This window comes from Chiloscyllium punctatum, chromosome 12 (genome assembly GCF_047496795.1).
Source record: "Chiloscyllium punctatum isolate Juve2018m chromosome 12, sChiPun1.3, whole genome shotgun sequence".
Taxonomy (NCBI): Eukaryota; Metazoa; Chordata; class Chondrichthyes; order Orectolobiformes; family Hemiscylliidae; genus Chiloscyllium; species Chiloscyllium punctatum.
Window position 1 is genome coordinate 9,841,126 of NC_092750.1, and position 22,229 is coordinate 9,863,354.

The 22,229-nt window shown below is 45.3% G+C and overlaps 1 protein-coding gene across 3 annotated transcripts in view; it reads right to left on the minus strand.

Moving 5' to 3' along the window:
• The window catches only part of col7a1 (collagen, type VII, alpha 1), a 436,569-nt gene that overhangs the window by 178,473 nt on the left and 235,867 nt on the right, over nucleotides 1-22,229 (minus strand). For all 3 annotated transcript variants that reach the window (XM_072581827.1, XM_072581825.1, XM_072581826.1), the window contains exons 51-59: nucleotides 18,733-18,765; nucleotides 18,516-18,587; nucleotides 15,695-15,754; nucleotides 9,841-9,876; nucleotides 9,659-9,739; nucleotides 8,924-8,959; nucleotides 8,774-8,818; nucleotides 4,028-4,099; nucleotides 3,852-3,896 (exon numbers count right to left, since the gene is read on the minus strand). In XM_072581827.1, the coding sequence (XP_072437928.1) occupies nucleotides 3,852-3,896; nucleotides 4,028-4,099; nucleotides 8,774-8,818; nucleotides 8,924-8,959; nucleotides 9,659-9,739; nucleotides 9,841-9,876; nucleotides 15,695-15,754; nucleotides 18,516-18,587; nucleotides 18,733-18,765 (480 nt within the window). The remainder of the gene's footprint in view (nucleotides 1-3,851; nucleotides 3,897-4,027; nucleotides 4,100-8,773; nucleotides 8,819-8,923; nucleotides 8,960-9,658; nucleotides 9,740-9,840; nucleotides 9,877-15,694; nucleotides 15,755-18,515; nucleotides 18,588-18,732; nucleotides 18,766-22,229) is intronic.

The window sequence follows — 22,229 nt, forward strand, 5'->3', positions numbered from 1 at the left end:
CCAATTCCAGACATTGCATTGAATTCAATTTCCACCATTGCCAGGTTCAAACCCAGGTCCCCAGAACGCCCACTGGGTCTCTGTATTAATATTAAATAGCAAAGGATGAATTGCCGGTTGGACACAGTGCAGTCACAGATTTTCCTGCAAACTGTTCAGCAATGTTATGACACACCTCTATAGCAGGAGGAACTTCAATTTGGGTGTCCTATCTCAGAGACAGGGTCACTACCACTATGCCACAAGAGCCCATGAAAAGTTGGACATTTCTAATCAACCCGTTTAGGTATATTATGATACAACTCTAGAGCAGTGCAATGTCCACTCGGAGTTATAATTCAAATTTGGACATCATAAATTCCAACACTGGTTACCTGTTTCTCCAGTCACGTCCTCACTGAAATTATCCCTAAGTTAATGTCACCTCTTCCCTAGTTTTATTTGTTCTCACATAGCCCAAACAGACCTGACACATCATTATTCAAAGGTTTCTGCTAGTGTAATTCTATCGGTATCCATTAGGAGGTAGAGTAGATGAGCAGAGTAGAGTAGAGTAGAATACTGGTTGGATTTTTCTGTCAAGTCATTGCCCTCGTCCAGATACCACCCACCCCACCGTGCGCTCCCCCTCCACACTGCCTTTGCTGTTGCTGCAGTTCACCTGGGAATCAGAGGCAGGAAGAATGGCCCCATCCCTTGGTGTGCTATCATCTGATCAGTGTCTGAACGGATACCTCAGTCCCAATGGAAGAGGTGATGGATGTATTAATTGAGGGCCAACTGGGTGAGGATTGGTTGTAAAAACATGGGTCACTTTTACTCCTTTATCCAGCACCCAGATGTCTCTTGGCTTGATGGTTTACCACAGTAGAGGGCTCCTGAGGTGGAGGAAGTTGCATGCATCAGCCCCTAATAACCACAGATTGCAACTATTCATGGATTCCCAGCCCAGCTGTTTATTTTGTGGTGTTGTGGAGAATGTGGATCGGACATTACAGTTTAGGAAACCTAGTCGGCATGGAGGAGTTGGGCCGAAGGGTCTGTTTCTGTGCTACGTGACTCTATATATTGGTTTTGGGAGGTCGTACCCTTTTTCTTTGGTTATTTGAAAAATCTTTTCAATGCACTTTAGCCCCAGATCAGATTTAGTTCAGATTACAACAGGATCTTGATCAGATGGGCCAATGGGCTGAGAAGTGGCAGATGGAGTTTAATTTAGATAAATGTGAGGTGCTGCATTTTGGGAAAGCAAATCTTAGCAGGACTTATACACTTAATGGTAAGGTCCTCGGGTGTGTTGCTGAACAAAGAGACCTTGGAGTGCAGGTTCATAGCTCCTTGAAAGTGGATAGGTAGGATAGTGAAGAAGGCGTTTGGTATGCTTTCCTTTATTGGTCAGAGTATTGAGTACTGGAGTTGGGAGGTCAGCTTGCGGCTGTACAGGACATTGGTTAGGCCACTGTTGGAATATTGTGTGCAATTCTGGTCTTCGAATCGGAAAGGTGTTGTGAAACTTGAAAGGGTTCAGAATACATTTACAAGGATGTTGCCAGGGTTGGAGGATTTTAACTATAGGGAGAGGCTTAACAGGCTGGGGCTGTTTTCCCTGGGGCGTCGGAGGCTGAGGGGTGACCTTATGGAGGTTTATAAAATCATAAGGGTCATGGATAGGATAAATAGACAAAGTCATTTCCCTGGGGTGGGGGAGTCCAGAACTAGAGGGCATAGGTTTAGGGTGAGAGGGGAAAGATATAAAAGAGACCTAAGAGGCAATATTTTCACACAGAGGGTGGTACGTGTATGGAACAAGCTGCCAGAGGAAGTGGTGGAGGCTGGTACAATTGCAACATTTAAAAAGCATCTGGGTGGGTATATGAATAGGAAGGGTTTGGAGGGATATAGGCCAGGTGCTGACAGGTGGGACTAGATTGGTTTGGGATATCTGGCCGGCATGGGTGAGTTGGACCGAAGGGTCTGTTTCTGTCCTGTACATCTCTATGATCCTATGACTCTATGACCCATGCTCCTGATCTTTGGGCACCCAGTGTGGAGGGGTGGGAGGATGGGAGGACCCCCTCATGGGTCTGCTCCGGGGCCTGGCCAGATTGGCTATAAACAGGTCCAGGCAGCGGGCTGTGGAGGGGTCACAGCTGCTGACTGCCTGTCCCTCTTCTCTGATTACATTCATGCCCTCGGAGAGGGAGCACACAGTGTCCATCAATGCTCTCGGTGCCTTTGGAAAGAAGTGTGTACCACAAAGTGCTTTAACTCCCCTTTCGACTTCATTGTGATTTCATCTCCTTTCTCTCTCCCTCACCTTTGGTGGTCTGCATTGCCAGTGCAAGACATTGCATAAAATGGATTAATTGGTAACACTGGAGATTTGCTTGTGACAGATACAGTAACAGATGAAAAGTACCACGGGTGATTTGGTGATGAGAGAAAAAGCCAAACAGTTGTGTGTCATGTCACTTTAGGACATAAAATAATCAGTGGGCTATGATTTTTATGAAGTGTGGTTGACCACAGTAAAGCACCCATTCAAAAAGTGGACTTAGACTCTGTTCACAAACAGCTATCTTGTAGTGTATACCAAGGGCACTGAAAAACCACCTGATTCCCAAAGAAGCCTGTCGACTAAATCTACCAAGAGCACTGCTGACTGATTCCATTGCCTCCATTGCAAAACAGGAAAACACACAAAGTGCGGCCAACTGGACAGTATTAGGGAAGTGACATGCTGAACCAACACTTCATATTACCCCAGAAATGGGGGAATGGCTCCAAAATTGAAGAAAGCAGAAAGATAAAAGCATGATGGGACCATGTGACGCGCAATAGCAAAGGCATAAGTTTAATGAAAATGCTTGCTAATTTTCCAGTTTCCCATAAGGGGCCTACACCACATTGTTAGCCTGCCTTTCCCATAAGGGGCCTACACCACATTGTTAGCCTGCCTTTCCCATGAGGGACCTACACTATATTGCTAGTCTGCCTTTCCCATAAAGGGCTGTGGAAACCATTTTAGGACCCTGACCACGCTGTCCTCGGAGGGAACTATTTTGTAGCTGAGTTGTTTTCTAATTGAAGTTGTTTACGAGAATCCTTTTTCCAACCTTGCTGCTGTATCCCCTCACCCACTGATAAGTTCCTCCCTCTCTATATGGGACCTGTCTGTGAACCTCGCCACTGTTTATCTGCTACTAGCTTCTGCAAACAGTGTGCTATGTGACCACCGAATGTTCTCAGACCACCTAGTGTTGTTAGGCATGCATTGTTCTGTAATTAATGGTCAGTCATTTGTAATCCTATATAACCTGTGAAACCATGTAGCTTGGCAAAGAGGTCATTGTCCATCCGTGGTGAATGGTCACTGCTGTCTTCCCATGATATCATGAATAAATGTGTCAATTACTCAAGGCCAGTGTACAAGAATTAATTAATAAGGTACAGGAAAATTTCGACAACAGGGCCTGCATCACATTGTTAGCCAGCCTTTCTCATAGTGGGTCAGGCAACCTCCAAGGAACAGGAGAATCGAAGATTTGTGTATAAACTCTTTACCAGCACCACACTCTCGACTCTGATCTCCAGCATCTGCAGTCCTCACTTTCTTCTTTCCCATAAGGGGCCTTACACCATGTTGTTAGCCTGCCTTTCCCATAAGGGCCTACAACAAGTTGTTTGCGTACCTTTTCCTCATTGGATTAAGAAGAACCCTGTCATATGAACTTCCCATATTTTCTGTTTGTAACTCAGGCAAGTTCCTCTTGCACTCTTTGTCTCCATATTTATTCCGTAACCGTATCTCTCACGAGAACCATTTGCTTCAAAGTCCAGAACATACTCACTTTATCACCTTGGTCTCCCTTTGATCCTGTAGGACCCCTGATCCCCTAGAAAGAAACCATTAAAAGAAAAACAAGAATCAATTAAAGCTTTTATGAAATGGTTGCCATGAACTCTGACCCGGAAGTAAAACAGAGCCATTCCAGATGAAGCTCAATCTGATGTGGATGAGACTCACATCTCTTCCTGACCTTCCTGGTTCACCAGCATCTCCCTTCACTCCAGGGGCACCATCCGTTCCAGGGACACCCTGAAAACAGGAGAACACTTTTAAACAGAACTCCTACTTTTTCTGTGAATCAGAAAGATTTTTTTTTATAGGAAGCACTTTGGAGGGTAAAGGGAGGGGAAATAACAGCTCCACCTCCAAATAACCCTCCCGAAGAAAAAACATCACTGAATTGTTACAGCACGGAACAGGACCATTCGTTCTATCACGTTTTCAAATGTGTGTCATGACCGGGCGTTATTTACCTGTCTTCCTCCCATATCCTCGCACATTCGCTTCGGTTAAATAACCATTCAGGAGAATCGAAGTTTCGGGCGTAAGCCCTTCACCAGCAGCACACTCTCCACTCTGATCTCCAGCATGTGCAGTCCTCACTTTCTCCTTTCCCATGCTGGGCCTACACTGGTTAAATGCTCTTCTTGAATGCCTCAATCAGAATCTGCCTCCACCACATTTCCAGACAATCAATCCAGACCCTAACCATTTGCAGTGTAACTACCATTTATTCTCCAGATGCATTTGCTTCTTTTGCAAATCTCTTTAACTTTGTGTCCTCTTGTTCTTGATCCTTTGATCAGAAGCTATGTCTATTTGCTCTGTCCAGTTGCTCCATGGTTTTGAAAATCTCTGTCAGAAATCACTTAGCATTCTGCTCTCTAAGATCAACACGGGGCGGCATGGTGGCTCAGTAGTTAGCACTGATGTCTCACAGCGCCAGGGACCCAGGTTCAATCCCAGCCTCAGGCTACTGTCTGTGTGGAGTTTGCACATCCTCCCTGTGTCTGTGTGGATTTCCTTCGGGTACTCTGGTTTCCTCCCACAGTCCAAAGATGTGTAGCTTAGGTGGATTAATAAGGGTAGAGGAAGGGCTCTGGGTGGGATACTCTTTGGAGGGTCGGTGTGGACTTGTTGGGCCAAATGGCCTGTTTCCACACTGTAGGGATTCTATGATTCTAACAGTCTCAACCTTTCCCTATAACTGTGGCTTCTCATCCCTGGACCCATCCTTAAATGTTGCATTCTAATCTTCATGGTGAAATGATTGATCTATTGGAACGGTCAATACGATCTAAAATATTTCGTGTGAATGCTCATAATCCACACAGACTTCCCCCGGACTTGAAAAATTAACACTGTTTCTCTCTCCACAGATGCTGTCAGATACTTTCTACTCTAGTTTCAGATTTCCAGTATCCACTTTTCCTTGTTTATATTATATATCACAATGGATCCCAACCCTGGAAGTGGTGAGAGGTCATACTGCTAATCTCAATGCAATAATGCATGGCTTGAATTGACCCTGAGTGACGAACAGTGTGCCAAGACTGTGGATCTGACCACTTCCAAACTTGGATTTGGCGTGGGTTATTGGGGCAGAATGGTAACAGTTCTCTGCATCTCATCCTCACCTGCCTATGACACTGAATGGTCAAACCGCAAAGCTCTGGCCACTGACCTAACCCACACATGTCCTTGTTTTGGTCGCCACACTACCAGAAGGAGGTGGAAGCTTGAGAGCGAGTGCAGAGAAGGTTCACCAGGATGTTGCCTGGTCTCAAGGGCATTGGCTAGATGAATCCCAACAGTGTGGATACAGGCCCTTCGGCCTAACAAAGCCACACACACCCTCCAAAGAGTAACCCACCTAGACCCATTCCCCTCACCTATTATCCTATATTTACCCCTGACTATTGCACTTAACCTACAAATCCCTGACTAACACTATGGGCAATTTAGCATGGCCAATTCACCCTAACCTGCATATCTTTGGATTGTAGGAGGAAACCGGAGCACCTGGAGGAAACCCGCACAGACGCAGGGAGAATGTGCAAATTCCATACAGTCGCCCGAGGCTGGAATTAAACCCAGGTCCCTGGCGCTGCGAGGCAGCAGGGCTAACCACTGAGCCATGCTGCCCCAAGACTATGAGGAAAGGATAAACAGATCAGAATTGTTTTCACTGGATAGACGGTGGCTGAAAAGAGACCTGAAAGAGGTCTACAAAGTTATCAGAGGCATAGATAGGGTGGATAGTCAGAGGCCTTTCCCCCAGGGTTGAAGTTTCAATCACAAGGGGGCACAGGTTCAAGGTGACAGTGGGAAAGTTTAAGGGAGATGTGCGAGGGATGTTTTTCACACAGAGTGGTAGGAGCTTTAACACATTGCCAGACGAGGGGTGGAAGGAGGGACATTGACGACCTTTAAGAGGCAATTGGATGGTTACATGAATGGGGAGGGAATAGAGGGATACGTATCGAATAAAGGCAGACGGTTCTTTTTAGTTTAGTCTGGGCATAATGATCGACACAGGCTTGGAGGGCTGAAGGACCTGTTCCTGTGCTGCACTTCTCTCTTGTTCTTTTGAGATATTTTACAGGATTGACACCATCAATGATACTTCATCCACAATGTATGGGTGTCACTGCAGGGCCCAGAGACCCTCTCAAAGTCCCAGCAGAAGTCATGGTGAGCTGACAGCTTGGATACCACCATGTGATCCACTAGTTCACGTCAGAGGGTCAACATTCTCTCCCATTCTTCTCAGCTGCTGTCAGAATACATTGGAAAGATTTGCAGTTTAGTACCCAAACCCTTTGGCCCTGTTCTGAGGCACAACGTCCTGGGACATCCAGTCCTGGAGAGGGTCTTGAACCGGGAACTTTCAGCTCAGAGAGAGGAGGAGGATGAAGGAGATCCGATCGATTGGGCTGGATCACTTCGATGGGAGGAGCTGCGTTCCTGTTCAAAAGGAGTTTAAAGATTCCTATTGATTTAAAGTGACATGCATAACAAACTTGGGCGATGCGAGGATAACATTTTCACCCAGTGAATAGTTGGGAGGACGGAATGCACTGCCTGGAAATGTGGTGGAGGCATGTTTGACTGAGGCATTCAAGAGGGGCACTGGGTCTTTTAGATAGAAACAGTGTGCAAAGGCAGAAGATTGACACGAGGTAATGACGCCCATTTGAAGGGACAGTACAATGGGCAAAGTGGCCTCCTTCTATGCCCATAACAATTCTGTGATTTGCAATCTCCTGCATCAGAAAAGCCTTCCACAAGTATCATACCGCAGAACAATTTTCTCCAAGTCCTCCTCAGTTTTCTCTGATTGGTAGGCACGGGCCACATTAAAAATCAGATATTTTATGCTGCAAAACTTTTGTGTCAGGGTCTTCACCATTGACTAACACAGTAATGAAATCTCTTCTGTAACACAGACTATGTTCTGAATGTCTCCCTTGTCCAAAGGCCGAATGAATGAAGTTTTTTATTCTGAACTTTTTAATTTCTTTATTTTTCTGAATTTCTTGTTCCCTAAGAATCTGTACCTAAGATGGCACCATAAGTGGCAACTTGTTAATTTTTCGCTACCTCATATGAGTACACGTGACAATAAAACTAATTCTAATTCTACTATCTGGAGATCGGATCTAAATATGGCAGCTGCATTATTTAAATTTAATTTAATCTCAAACTCAAATCAAGTTATGAGACTATGACTCATATGAGGTTCACTAAAGTATTTCAGGAAAGGAAACCTGCTATCCAATACTCCACACCCACACCCACAGCAAGGTTCTTCGGGGGGGGCTTGACAGGGTAAGATGTAGAGAGGTTGATTCCCCTTGTAGGAGAGTCAAGGGTCAGAGGATATCAGCTCTGAGTAAAAGGCTGTCCAGTTAAGGCAGGGATGGGGAGGAATTTCTTCTCTCAGAGACAGCGAATTCTTTGGAATCCCTGTAGCGCAGAAAAAAGGCCATTCAGCCCATCAAGTCTGTACTGACTCTCCAAAGAGTATCCCACCCACACCCAATCCCATGACCTCACATCTTCCATGGCTAACCCCCCCAAGCCTGCACACTGCAGGCCATTTCCCATGGCCAATCCACCCTAACCTGCACAGTTTTGGACTGTGGGAGGAAACCAGAGCACCTGGAGGAAACCCATGCAGAACTGGGGCGAATGTGAAAACTCCACACAGTGTTGGACTGGGGTGGACAAAGTTAAAAAGTACACAACACCAGGTTATAGTCCAACTAATTTATTTGGAAGTACTAGCTTTGAAACTGAATGAAGGAGCAGTGTTCCGAAAGCTAGTGCTTCCAAGTAAACCTGTTGGACTATAACCTGGTGTTGTGTACTTTTTAACAAACTTCACACAGCCCAAGGATGGAATTGAACCCAGGTCCCGTGAGGTAGCAGCACTAACCACTGAGCCACTGTGCCACCCAGGGCTGTTAAGGCTGGGTCGTTAAGTATATTCAAGGCTGAGAGAGTTAGATTTTTAGTCAGTAAGAGAATTGAAGGTGATGGGGAAACAACAGGGAAGTGGAGTTGAAGATTATCAGACCAGCCACGATCTGACCGAATGGCGGAGCTGACATGATGGGCTGAATGGTCTACATCTACTCCTACCTGTTATGTGGTTGATTCTTAACTGCCCTCTGAAAAGATGAAGCAAGTCACTCAATTCAAGGGCCATTAGGAATATTGACTTTGTCAGTGACATCCACATCCAAGAGTAAAGTAAATTTACAAAGAATATAGGTCTTTAGGATGTTCATAGAATCATCACAGAATCCCTACAGTGTGGAAACAGGCCATTCGGCCCAAAAGGTCCACACCGACCCGATGGGGTCTTGGAGTTAAAGCTACCATACACACGATTAGAGAATGTTCTATGGATATTACTCGAAGTCCTCTCTCCCCAGTACGCCCTGGTAATCCCGTCTCTCCCTGGAACAACAAAGCAAGCCAGCCGTTAGTCATTTTGCGACTGAAATAAAAAAAAAGCAAGCAATTGAAATCTCGAGAGAAACGTCGACTTAAAAGTGAAGTTACCGGTTTCCCTTCATCGCCTTTGTTCCCCTTTTCACCCTGGGAAAGAAATGAGAGAAAAAAGGTTAGGGTTTTTTTTTTCTTCGAGCTGTAAACTCATAAGGGGTTGTCCTGAAGGCTGGTTCAGTCCACAGCACTCACACACCTCTGCGTCTTCAATTCATTCATGTCAGGTGGGCATCATTGGCAAAAAATAAAAAGCGGGTGCCCCTCTCAAACTGCCCTGTGTAGGGCAAGACCACTCCAGGGGCAGCTATGGGGGATCAAGTATCATCCTGCGCCAGTTAATTGTCCGAGTACATGAGGTCAATGATTTCTGGCTACAGGGAGGTGGTCTATTTGCTCGGGCATTAAGGGTCAGAGGGGAGGGTCACTGCCAATCTGTAAAACTCCAGTCACTGTCTGAGTTTTCAGCAATTGCAGCCCAGTTAAATAGGATATTAATTATTACTCTTCTGCACCACAAATAAAACAGAATCAGAAAGAAGCTAACCATCATTATCTCCTCAACAGAGAGAACGTAATCAAAAAGAGATCAGTAGTGACAAGGATTTTGTCCCAAACTAAACGGACCAGGATTCCTGGAGAGTGAATCAAGGGTTATGGGGAAAAGGCAGGAAAGTGGGGGTGAAGATTATCTGATCAGTAATGATCTGACCAGATGGTGAAGCAGACTCGATGGGCTAAATGGCCTACTTCTTCACTGACATTTTGTGGGAGCACAATTGGGGCCTTCACCTCTTTCCCACGGGGTCCACTTGGTCCAGGCAATCCCATTCTACCCGGCTCCCCTTTCTCTCCGCTCGCTCCTCGATCTCCCTGTAACAGAAATCGGCATTAGTCTCCATCTTCCCATTTCAAAAAGAAATGGAATAAATTTGTACCCGGTGTTGCTCCTGTTTCCATGGAGTATTCCTTACCTTTTCTCCCGGTCTCCCAGAAAGTCCAATATTCCCCTAAAACGAGATGCAGAAAGGTTAGTGTAGTAGCTCCAACTATAGACCGTGTTCTGTTGGTGGCTGACAAACCATTGACCTTACATCATGGAAACAGGCCGTTCAGCCCATCTGTTTCATGATGTGTTTCTCCACCACATGAGCATATATGTTTAATCAATCTTCCCTTAAAGCAACAAGGATTGGGAATGTGCCACAAGTTAGTACCATTGACACGGTAAGTTATGAGGAGAGATTATTCAAATTAGGCCTGTTTTCTTGAGAATTTAGAAGATTAAGGAGTGATCTGATCAAAGTCTTCAAGATAGTAACAGGAAAAGACACGATAGATAAAGATAAACTATTTCAACTGGTTGGTTATTCTAAAACTAGTCTGGGAATAAGGGCCAGACCGTTCAGGAGAGATGATAGGAAGCACTTCTACACACACAAGGGGAAGAAGAGCTTTCAGAGTCTCATCCACAAATGGCAATTGAAGCTGGATCAGTTGTTAATTTTAACTCAGAGAGAAAAAGTTTTGTTAAGCAGAAGTATTAAGGGATATGGCATGTATCTGGAGTTAGGCTACAGATCCTGCCATGGTCTCATTGAGGGGAAGGCTAGAGGAGCTGAATGGAATACTCCTGTTCCTACGTTGCACTCACAACTCAACAAAACCGCTCTGACAGCACCTTCCAAACCCATGACCACTCCCCTCACCTGTGACTCAGTGCGTTCCATCTACAAGATGCACTGCAGCATCTCACCCAGACTCCTTCACAACACCTTCCAAACCCACAACCACTTCCATCTAGAAGGACAGGGGCAGCAGATATATGGGAACACCACCCTCTGCAAGTTCCCCTCCAAGTGACTCACCATCCTGACTTGGAAATACATCGCATTCCATCAGTCACTGTGTCAAAATCCTGGAATTCCCTTCCCTAACAGTGTTGTGGGGTGTGCTAACATCACATGGACTCTGGGTCTATACCTGAAGGAGTTTTGAAGGATGAGGGAGATCTAATTGAAAGTTACAGAATACTGAGAGGCCTGGACAAAGTGGACATTGGGAAGATGGTTCCATGAGTAGGAGAGAGTAGGGCCCGAGGGCACAGCCTTAGTGTAAAGGGGATAGAACGGAGATAAGGAGAAACTTATTTAGCCAGAGAGTGGTGAATCTATGAAATTCACTGTCACAGAAGGCTGTGAAGGCCAACTCACTGAGCATATTCCAAACAGAGATAGACAGGTTCTTAATTGCCAAGAGAATAAAAGGTTACAGAGAGAAAGCAGGGAAATGGGATTGAAAAACTGATCAGCCATGATTGAATGGCGGAGCAGACTCGATGGGCTGAATGGCCTAATTTCTGCTGCTATGTCTTATGGTCTTGTGGTTCAAGCAGGCAGTTATCAGCACCTTCTTAAGGGCAATAAATGCCCACGATGCCCACGTCCCACAGGCATAAATTTTTAAAAAGCCCAGAGATCAAAGTATATACACAATGGTCACTTTAAGATGTGCATATTCAGCTGCAATTTTAAAGGAGACATGCCTTTAGGGCTTGCAATTTGCACAGTGAAGGGACAGTTAAATAGAACAATGATTTTTGGCTTTCAGAGATGTGTGTTTTGTCCTGGTTTCTTTCAGCGAGAGATTGGGGAAAAGATTCCAAGCAGTCTATGAGAAAATCAATAACTTGTGAAGGCTTGGGTGTTCCTTTTTGAAATTGGAACAATAGAAGTGTCCTGAATGGGTGTGGTCAAGCTCCCACAGAACCAGGGATCTTTAGTTTATCTCTCAGCAGTTGATGTTGGGGTCTTGAAGACTTAGAAGCCATTTTTAAAACTCCCTCAGTTACAGCCAAAAGCTGGGGGTTCGCTTCCTGCTGCTGAAGTTGTCAGTGAGATAATCTGTTTTCATGAATTTGTCTTTTGCAAAGGGTGTATTTATGGGATGTTACTATATTGGGTGGCACAGTAGCTCAGTGGTTAGCACTGCTGCCTCAGAGCACTAAGGACCCGGGTTCAACCCCTCCCTCAGGCAACTGTCTTTGAACATTCTCTCTGCGTCTGTGTGGGTTTCCTCCGGGTGTTCCAGTTTCCTCCCACAATCCAAAGATGTGCAGGTCAGGTGAATTGGCCATGCTAAATTGCCCATGGTATTAGCTGCATTAGTCAGGGGTAAAGGTAGGGGAATGGATCTGGGTGGGTTACTCTTCGGAGGGGCGGTGTGGACTTGTTGGGCCGAAGGGCCTGTTACCATACTGTAGGTAATCTAATCTAATCTGGAACAGTTAATCAGTAATAATTACTGTATCTATTATTCCGTTAGGTTTTCTAATAGAGTTGTTGTTCCAATTCCTTCTATCATTTGTTGTATTTTAACTACATTGGATGAATAAAGTGTATTTTGTTTCAAATCCTGTAGTTTGACCAACTGAATTGTAAGTGGAACACAACACATTATATTTATCTCTAAAATAAGAAAAACTAAAGGTCCAGATTGTCTTCTGAATATTTTGAAGGGGTTTGATCTGTTCCATAACACGTTTGAATCAGAATTCCTCATCACATTTTCCTCAGCCCTTCAAACATTTCATCTTCCTTTAAAATCGAATGTTCAATGTTGCCACAAGTTTCTGCCTCCAAAATAACCCTAGAGATAAATCTCACACCCTCTCAATTCTTCGCATGAAGAGTTTGTTTCTGCCCTCAGTTCCAAATCTATGTCAAATTATCGAAAACAACAAATGCTGGAGATCCCAGCAGCTCAGGCAGTTTCCATGGAGAGAGAGCAAGCTGACATTTCGAGTCAAGATGACTCTTTATCAGAGCTGAAGTGAACAGTCATCTCAGCTCAAAATGTTCACTTGCTTTCTCCTCATGGATACTGACTGACCCACTGTGATTCACAGCACTATTGATTTTTGCGGACATTATCACACTACTTTTGCCCCTTTTTAGAGAAGCCTGCTCTCTCCCTTGCTTCCATATTTTAAAATATTCCCATTACATGGTCTATCATGTCTCAACTGATTTCTAACACTAATATCAGGCAGTGAGAACGAGGAGAGGTGCCCACCAAAAAACTGCCTCCAGTAGATTTGTCGTTCTAATCACTTAATCTGAACTATCAACACTTTTTTCTCTCTAGCACTCCATCCCTCTCCTACTATTGCATAAATGCTGCCCCTTCCACCCTTCACGTCAGCTCTGATGAAGAGTCATCTGAACTCGAAACGTTAGTTTGCTCTCTCTCCATGGATGCTGCCTGATGTGCTGTCACCTCCAGCATTTTTTGTTTTTAGTTTGTCAATGGATCCGTTTGCTGGTGAGTGTCATAGAGATCTAGAATCTAGTCAAGAACCAGCACCTAACTATTCCAGCACAGCAGTGTGAGCTTGAGGCCTGCTTTTTGGGCCCAACATCGGGATTCTAAAGCCGAAAAGGAAGTTCAATAAGGATGGGAGTGAAGTGCATTTAATCGAGATGTTCAAAATCTAATCAATGTGTTCAAATGATGAAGGGTCTTGATGAAACTGGAGAATTAGAAACAGATTCCAGGAGCAGGAATGTTAGTAACCGGAAGGACACAGGTTGAAACAAGAGGAGAATTGCTTTCCTCAGGATGTTGCTGTGATTTTTAATCGATTGCCTTAATGGGTAGGGAAAGGAAATTCAATCTTCAATAAGAAATTGGAAGAGAACTTGATTTAAAAAAAAAGATTGGTAAATAAAATTAGAAGAAGGATTACGCAAATGGTTACAGATCCTCAGAGTTAAAGAGTTGTACAGCATGGAAACATCAGTCCAACTCTTTCAATAAAAGGCAATTTGTATATTTTATTTTGTTACATCTGTTAACAAGAAAAGGCTGATATAAGGCATGGTATACTAGTGGGGACAGTGTTCACCCTTCTTTACCTAACTTAGAGTCATAGAGCTGTACAACATGGATTTAGTAAGGGGAGGTCGTGCCTGACCAGCCTGTTGCAATTCTTTGAAGAGGTGACAAGTAGGTTAGACCAGGGAAACCCAGTTGATGTGGTATATCTAGACTTCCAAAAGGCCTTTGATAAGGTGCCACACGGGAGGCTGCTGAGTAAGGTGAGGGCCCATGGTGTTCGAGGTGAGCTACTGGGATGGATTGAGGATTGGCTGTCTGACAGAAGGCAGAGAGTCGGGATAAAAGGTTCTTTTTCGGAATGGCAGCCGGTGACGAGTGGTGTCCCGCAGGGTTCAGTGTTTGGGCCGCAACTGTTCACGTTATATATTAATGATCTGGATGAAGTGACTGGGGGAATTCTAGCGATGTTTGCCGATGATACAAAGTTAGGTGGACAGGCAGGTAGTACTGAGAGAGTGGGGAGGCTGCAGAAGAATCTAGACAGTTTGGGAGAGTGGTCCAGGAAATGGCTGATGGAATTCCATGTGAGCAAATGCGAGGTCTTGCACTTTGGAAAAAAGAATACAAGCATGGACTATTTTCTAAACGGTGAGAAAATTCGTAAAGCCAAAGTACAAAGGGATCTGGGAGTGCTAGTCGAAGATTCTCTAAAGGTCAACATGCAGGTTGAGTCCGTGATTAAGAAAGCAAATGCAATGTTGTCATTTATCTCAAGAGGGTTGGAATATAAAAGCATCGTTGTGCTACTGAGACTTTATAAAGCTCTGGTTAGGCCCCATTTGGAGTACTGTGTCCAGTTTTGGTCCCCACACCTCAGGAAGGACATACTGGCACTGGAGCGTGTCCGGCAGAGATTCACACAGATGATCCCTGGAATGGTAGGTCTAACATATGAGGAACGGCTGAGGATCCAGGGATTGTATTCATTGGAGTTTAGAAGATTAAGGGGAGATCTAGTAGAAACTCACAAGATAATACATGGCTTGGAGAGGGTGGACACTAGGAAATTGTTTCCGTTAGGTGAGGAGACTAGGACCCGTGGGCACAGTCTTAGAACTAAAGGGGGTCAATTCAGAACAGAAATGCGGAGACATTTCTTCAGCCAGAGAGTGGTGGGCCTGTGGAATTCATTGCCGCAGAGTGCAGTGGAGGCCGGGACGCTAAATGTCTTCAAGGCAGAGATTGATAGATTCTTGTTGTCTCGAGGAATTAAGGGCTATGGGGAGAATGCGGGTAAGTGGAGTTGAAATGCCCATCAGTGGACTCGATGGGCTGAATAGCCTCACTTCCACTCCTATGGCTTATGGTCTTATGGTCTAAATAGACCCTTTGTCAATGCCGATCAGATATCCTAAACTAATCGAGTCCCATTTGCCAGCACCTGGCCCTTATCCTTCTAAACCCTTCTTATTCATATACCCATCCAGATGCCTTTTAAATGTTGCAATTGTACCAGCCTCCACCACTTCCTCTGGCAGCTCATTCCATACACACACCACCCTCTGCATGAAAAAGTTACCCCTTAGGTCCTTTCTATATCTTTCCCCTCTCACCCTAAACCTGTGCTCTCTAGTTTTGGACACCCTGACTCAGGGAAAAGACCTTGCCTGTTTATCCTATCCATGCCCCTCATGATTTTATAAACCCCTATAAAGGTCACCCCTCAGCCTCTGACGCTCCAGGGAAAATAGCCCCAGCCTGTTCAGCCTCTCCCTATAGCTCAAATCCTCTGACCCTGTCAACATCCTTGTAAATCTTTTCTGAACTCTTTCACGTTTCACAACATCTTTCCGACAGGAAGGAGTAGTCAAACCAATGTCTTCTACAGGTTCTTCAAAGAGCTGGCACAGGCAGATGGGCAGAAAGACCTCATTCATTGCTGTACAATTCCATGGTTACTTATTTTTAAAAGGGAAGATTAAAACTCACCCTTTCACCTGGATCGCCTTTGGGCCCTGGTTGCCCTGGGATACCATATCCAGTCTCGCCCTGTCAAATAAAATGTAAAAACTGTGAATTATTCCCGACAAAAGTAAGAAACTGTTGTCCCCAGTTGTATTTTCTTAATACAATTTGGATATCTGTGCAAGGCCAGCATTTGGCTTTTATCCCTAATTGCCCTTAAGTGGCTTGCTCAGCCAGTATTGAGGCAGTTAAGACTCAACCACATTGGGTTTGGAGTCACATGTAGACCAGACCACAGCAAAGTACCTTTCAAACCCACAGCCACTTCCATCTAGGAGGACAAGGGCAGCAGATACATGGAAACACCACCCCTTGCAAGTTCCCCTCCAAGCCACTCACCATCCTGACTTGGAAACATATCGCTGTTCCTTCACTGTCACTGGTCCCCTGGAGCCCATCAAAACTGTCTTCACATTGAATGGAACTCTTAACATCATAAAATCATCAGAAATAGGAACAGGAGTAGGCCATTCAGCCCCTCAAGTCTGCTGTGCCATTCAACAGGATCAGGTCAGAAGTCATAAGATTCCAGGTTATAGTGCAACAGGTTTGTTTGAAATCACAATCCTTTAGCACCTGATGAAGGGGCAGTGCTCCAAAAGCTCGTGATTTCAAATAAACCAGTTAGACTACAACCTGGTGTCATGTGACTTCTGACTTTGTCCACCCCCAGGCCAACACCAGCACCTCCATGTCATTCAATAGGATCATGGCTAATCCAATATTCCTCACATTCACTGATTCCACGACTGAGATAACACCGACAGCAGTGAATCCAACATTTTGGACCTCAGGTATTGCATAATATTTGTTTCCTGGTGCAACTTTTGAACAAATTAAAGCCAAATTCTTGGAGTGAAAAATAGGGAACTTCAGATATTAGAGAACTCAAAACATCAAGAACCACCAGCACGAGAAGTAGGGAATTAGCATGAAGGGCTTTTGCCCGAAACGTCGATTTTACTGCTCCTCAGATGCTGCCTGAACTGCTGTGATTTTATGGCCTTAAGAGTTCCAGAAATTAGCATGGAAATGTCCACTCCCAGCTCATACTGTCTGAATCCGCCATGTCTACTTGAGCAACTTAATACAAGGTACGACTGAAGAAAACCTGAACTACTCCATGCAAGCAATTGGCAATGTGTGTCTCGTTCATACTGAGTGGGTGACCCACAGTAATGGCCATGCATGAGAGGCAATGGCCTAATGTTAGTATCACTAGACTATTAATCCAGATTCATAGAATGCAATTCCCACAGTGTGGAAGCAGGCTATTCAGCCCATTGAGGTAAAAACAATCACTGCAGATGCTGGAAACCAGATTCTGGATTAGTGGTGCTGAAAGAGCACAGCAGTTCACGACATGGTTGAAACAAACTCGCTACCACAGTCACATTTGCTTCCTCAGTGCCTGCCTCCATAACCAACTCATCCCACACGGACTCCGGACCACCTTTAAACCAGCAGAGTTTGGACCCGAACAGGACAAACAGTACAGACTACAGATTCAAAAACACCAGCAACAGTTCTCCTTCAAGATCCTCTGTTCCACGCTTGCAGCAATGCGCCGGCACCTAACCTCTCGACAGTCAGCCCTGCCTCAGCTGAGGGCCACACTCTCCAGCTCAGCACTGTCCCTATGACTTTTCGGGACTTGTCCTACCTGCCTATCGCCTTTTCCACCTATCCGCTCCACCCTCTCCTCCCTGACCTATCACCTTCATCCCCTCCCCCACTCACCCATTGTACTCTATGCTACTTTCTCCCCACCCCCACCCTCCTCTAGCTTATCTCTCCACGCTTCAGACTCACTGCCTTTATTTCTGATGAAGGGATTTTGCCTGAAACGTCGATTTCGCTGCACCTTGGATGCTGCCTGAACTGCTGTGCTCTTCCAGCACCACTAATCCAGATTCAGCCCATTGAGTCCACACCAACCCTCCAAAGAGCATCCCACCCAGACCCACCCCATTCCTGCAAACTTGCATTTTCAGTAGCTAATCCACCTAACATGCACATCCCTGGACATTTGGGTAATTTAGCATGGCCAAGCCACCTGGGCTGCACATCTTTGAATTGTGGGAGGTAACCCACACAGACATGGAGAGAATGTGTAAACACAACATAGACCACCGCCTGAAGGTGGAATCAAACCCAAGTGCCTGGTGATGGGAGGCAGCAGAAATAACCACTGAGCCACTGTGTCACCCAAGTAATGTTCTGGGGAGCGGGGTTCAAATCCTGCTATGATGATGATGATCATGAAACTATTGATACTTGTTGGAAAAACCAATCTCATTCACCCATGTTCTTTAGGAAAGGAAACTGCTATCCTTACCTTACCTGGTCTGGCTTACAAGTGACTCCAGACCCACAGCCATGTGGCTGACTCTTAATTGCCTTCTGGGCAATAAATGCTGGCCTAGCCAGTGAATGAATTTTAAAAACCACCCAACAATAATTCCTTGTAGCAAGGATTTAGGCTCTCCAGTCTCTACACTCGGAGCAACCAGTCCTACTGAGTTTTTGGACAGTTTTCCAAAACAGAAGACTCTATAATGAAGATCACTGCAGTGTAGAACTAGAGAAATAAGCAGCACCTTATAAGAGTACCTTACAGCTCAGTGAGAAAATCTACATTCAGAATCTCAACCTGAGCTACAAATCTTCTCAAAACTTGCTCAAAATAAGCAGTGATTAGCAAACCACAACCTTCTTCATCGGCACTCTGTTTAAAATGCAGAGAGGATCCACCCTCCTGTCATTTCTATCATATCTGCCTCACCTTATTGCCTTTCTCTGCCGGATTGCCCTTTGCTCCCTTCTCCCCTGGGATTCCTGGTGGTCCACGCTCACCCTGGAGTAAAGATCAAAATATACTTGGCATGAAGTACAGCATTCAACAAAATGATTCCCAACAAAATAAGGGATTGTGGTTTAATACAGCAGATGACAGAAGATACCAGAGAAGACCAGATGTAGAAAGGACAGGGTGCACTTACCTGGTCACCTTTGCTTCCTGGTGGGCCAGTGATCTGTAGTCCAACAAGAGAATTGGAATGATTAGAAATTAAGAATGCAATGTGCCTTTTGCAACATTTGGCTACAATTTTCACCAATAATTATTTTCCCTGCATGGCAGGGAGGGGGAAGGAATAGGAGTCAAGGAAATAAAATGTGTGTCGGAAGAACGGCAAGGCGGCTTAGTGGTTAGCACAGGTGCCTCATAGCGCCAGAGACCCAGGTTCGATTCCAGCCTCAGGCGACTGTCTGTGTGGAACTTGCACATTCTCCCCGGGTCTGCATGGTTTCCTCCGGATGCTCTTGTTTCCCCCACAGTCCAAAGATTGATTTCCCCTACAGTGTGGAAACAGGCCCTTTGGCCCATCAAGCCCACACCAACTTTGTGAAGAGTACCCCACCCAGATGCATGTCCCTCTGACTGATATACCATAACACTATTGCCAATTCACCTGAACTGCACATCTTTGGACGGTGGGAGGAAACCGGAACAGGTTAGGTGGATTTGCCATTCTAAATTGCCCATAGTGTACGTTAGATGCATTAGCTATGGGAAATGCAGAGTTACAGGGATGGACTGGGCCTGGGCAGTATGCTCTTCAGAGGGTCAGTGTGGAATTGTTGGGCTGAATGGACTATTTCCACACAGTTAGGATTCTATGAGAAATCAAGCAATGGAACAGTGAGTACAGTCCAACTAAAACTTCATCAATGAGATTGAATGCCTTTGAGAAGGTTTCTGAAAGATTCGGCAGAGAAGTGCACGCATCTTTGGACTGTGGGAAGAAACCGGAGCATCCGGAGGAAACCCACAGGCACTGGGGAGAACGTCCAAAGTCCACACACACAGTCACCTGAGGGTGTAATGTCTATTTGGAGTTTGTACGTTCTCCTAGTGTCTGTGTGGGTTCCTCCAGGTTCCTCCCACCGTCCAAAGATGTGTAGGTTAGGTGGACTGGCTGGGCTAAATTATCCATTGTGTCCAGGGATGTGCAGGCAATGTGGGTTAGCTATGGGAGATGTGGGGTTACAGGATTAGGGTGGGGGTGTGGGTCTGGGTGGGATGATCTTCAGCGGATCAGTGTGGACTCATTGGGCTGAATAGCCTGCTTCCACCTTTATTGGGATTCTATCATTCTAAGTGAATACAGCAAACGTTTCAGAGAGAGTTCCAGACGTTGGGACAAAACAGATGGATGCACAGAAAGGCTACACTGTAGAAGCCATTTCTCCAAGGAGGATGGAGTGATAGGGACATGAAAGTTTCTAAATCTCAGTGCATTGGGGGATAAGCTATCAATGCTTGGCAACACTGTGGATGTAATGGGTCAGAGGGAGAAAGCATACATTATGTTTCAGGTCTCATGTATAATATCAGGAAAATATCACTATAAGAGACAGTGCAATAACCAATTTTCTTAATGCGTTCATGGAATGTAGGTGTAGCTGACTAGGCCGAACCATTTATTGAGCAACCCTCATTGCCCCTTTGGGAAGTTGATGATGTCTTCTTGAACCATGGCAGTCCAGCCAAGGGAGGGAGTTCCAGGGCATCACTACAAAGACAGTGAAGGAATGGTGATACATTTCCAAGTCAGGATGGTGAGTGAGTTGGAGAGGAACTTGAAGGTGGTGATGTTCTGCTGCCTTTGTCCTTCTCGATGGAAGTGGTCGTAACCTTGGTAGATACTGTCTGAGGATCTTTGATGAACATCTGCAGTGCACCTTGTTGTTTGAGGATGTGAATGCCAAACAAGTGGGCTGCTTTGTCCTGGATGAGTGTTGTTAGAGCTGCACCCATCAGGCAAGTGGGGAGGATTCCATCACACTCCTGACTTGTGTCTTGTAGATGCCATCTTCACCAGTGAGTCATAGAGATGTACAGCATGGAAACAGACCCTTCGGTCCAACCCGTCCATGCCGACCAGATATTCCAACCCAATCTAGTCCCACCTGCCAGCATCCGGCCCATATCCCTCCAAACTCTTCCTATTCATATACCCATCTTAAATGTTGCAATTGTGCCAGCCTCTACCACATCCTCTGGGATCTCCCACCACCATTCATGACTGGATGTGATAGGACTGCAGAGTTTCAATCTGATCCGTTGATTGAGGGTTCACTTAGCTGTTTGACATGCAAGTAGTCCTGTTTGATGGCTTCACCAGGTTGCCATCTTATCTTCAGGTCTGCCCGGTGCTGCTCCTGGCGTGCCCACTCTCTACTGAACCAAGGTTGATCCCCTAGTTTGATGGTAATAACTGAGTGCTGGAGGATATGCCTGGCTATGGATTGTGCTGGAGTACAATTCTGCTGCTGTTGACAGCCCACAGCACCTCATGGATGCCCAGTGAGGAGTTACTAGATTTGTTCAAAGTCTGTCCCATTTAACACGACGATACAACAAAGGGAGCGTATCTTCAACGAGAAGGTAGGGCTTTGTCTCCACAAGGGCCATGCGGTGGTCACTCTTACCGACACAATCCTGGACAGATGTATCTGCAGTTGGCAGATTGGCGAGGTTGAGGTCAAGTATGGAGTACACCAGGACCCAGCGATCATAAACGTTACACAATCACACACAATTCTTGTTTAAATAATTCAAATTAGATCCAATCGAACTGGGCGTAAATTTCATGGTCACTTGTTCATGTAATACAGAGTCATAGTCATAGAGATGTATAGCATGGAAACAGACCCTTCATTCCAACTTGTCTATGCTGACCAGGTATCTGAGACTGATCTCGTCCCATTTGCCAGCACTTGGCCCATATCCCTCTAAACCCTTCCTATTCAAATACCCATCCAGATGCCTTTAAAATGTTGTAATTGTACCAGCCTCCACCACTTCCTCTGGCAACTCATTCCATACACACACCACCCTCTGTGTAAAAAAGTTGCCCCCTTAGGTCCCTTTCAAATCTTTTCTCTTGCACCCTAAATGTATTCCTTCTAGTTTTGCACTCCTCTTCTCTGGGTAAAATTCCTTGGCTATTCACCTACATAATTTTGATGTTGAGCTTGGAGAATGAGAGAGATGGGAAGAGGAGAAGGCAATTAGAGAGAGACATGACCCACTCTCACTAATATCCTTACATACAGATGAGGAAGGACACCATTTTGACTGGGACAACACATCCATCCTAGGACAAGCCAAACAGAGACATGCACAAGAATTCCTAGAAGCATGGCATTCCAACCAGAACTCTATCACAAACACATTGACTTGGATCACATTTACCACCCCGTGAGAAAATGAACAGGAAATGACATCACCATAGGAAATGCTGTTACCACAGGAAATGACACCAGCAACCCAAGGAAACCCAAACACACAAATAGAAAGTGGGCTACACCACCAATGCTTCATTCAGAGGCTCACTGATTATGTTACCTGGTGATGAAACATCTGAAAACAAACCTTCCAGCTCACTGAACAAACCTACATCCAGAGCTACAACCTGAGCTACAAATCTTC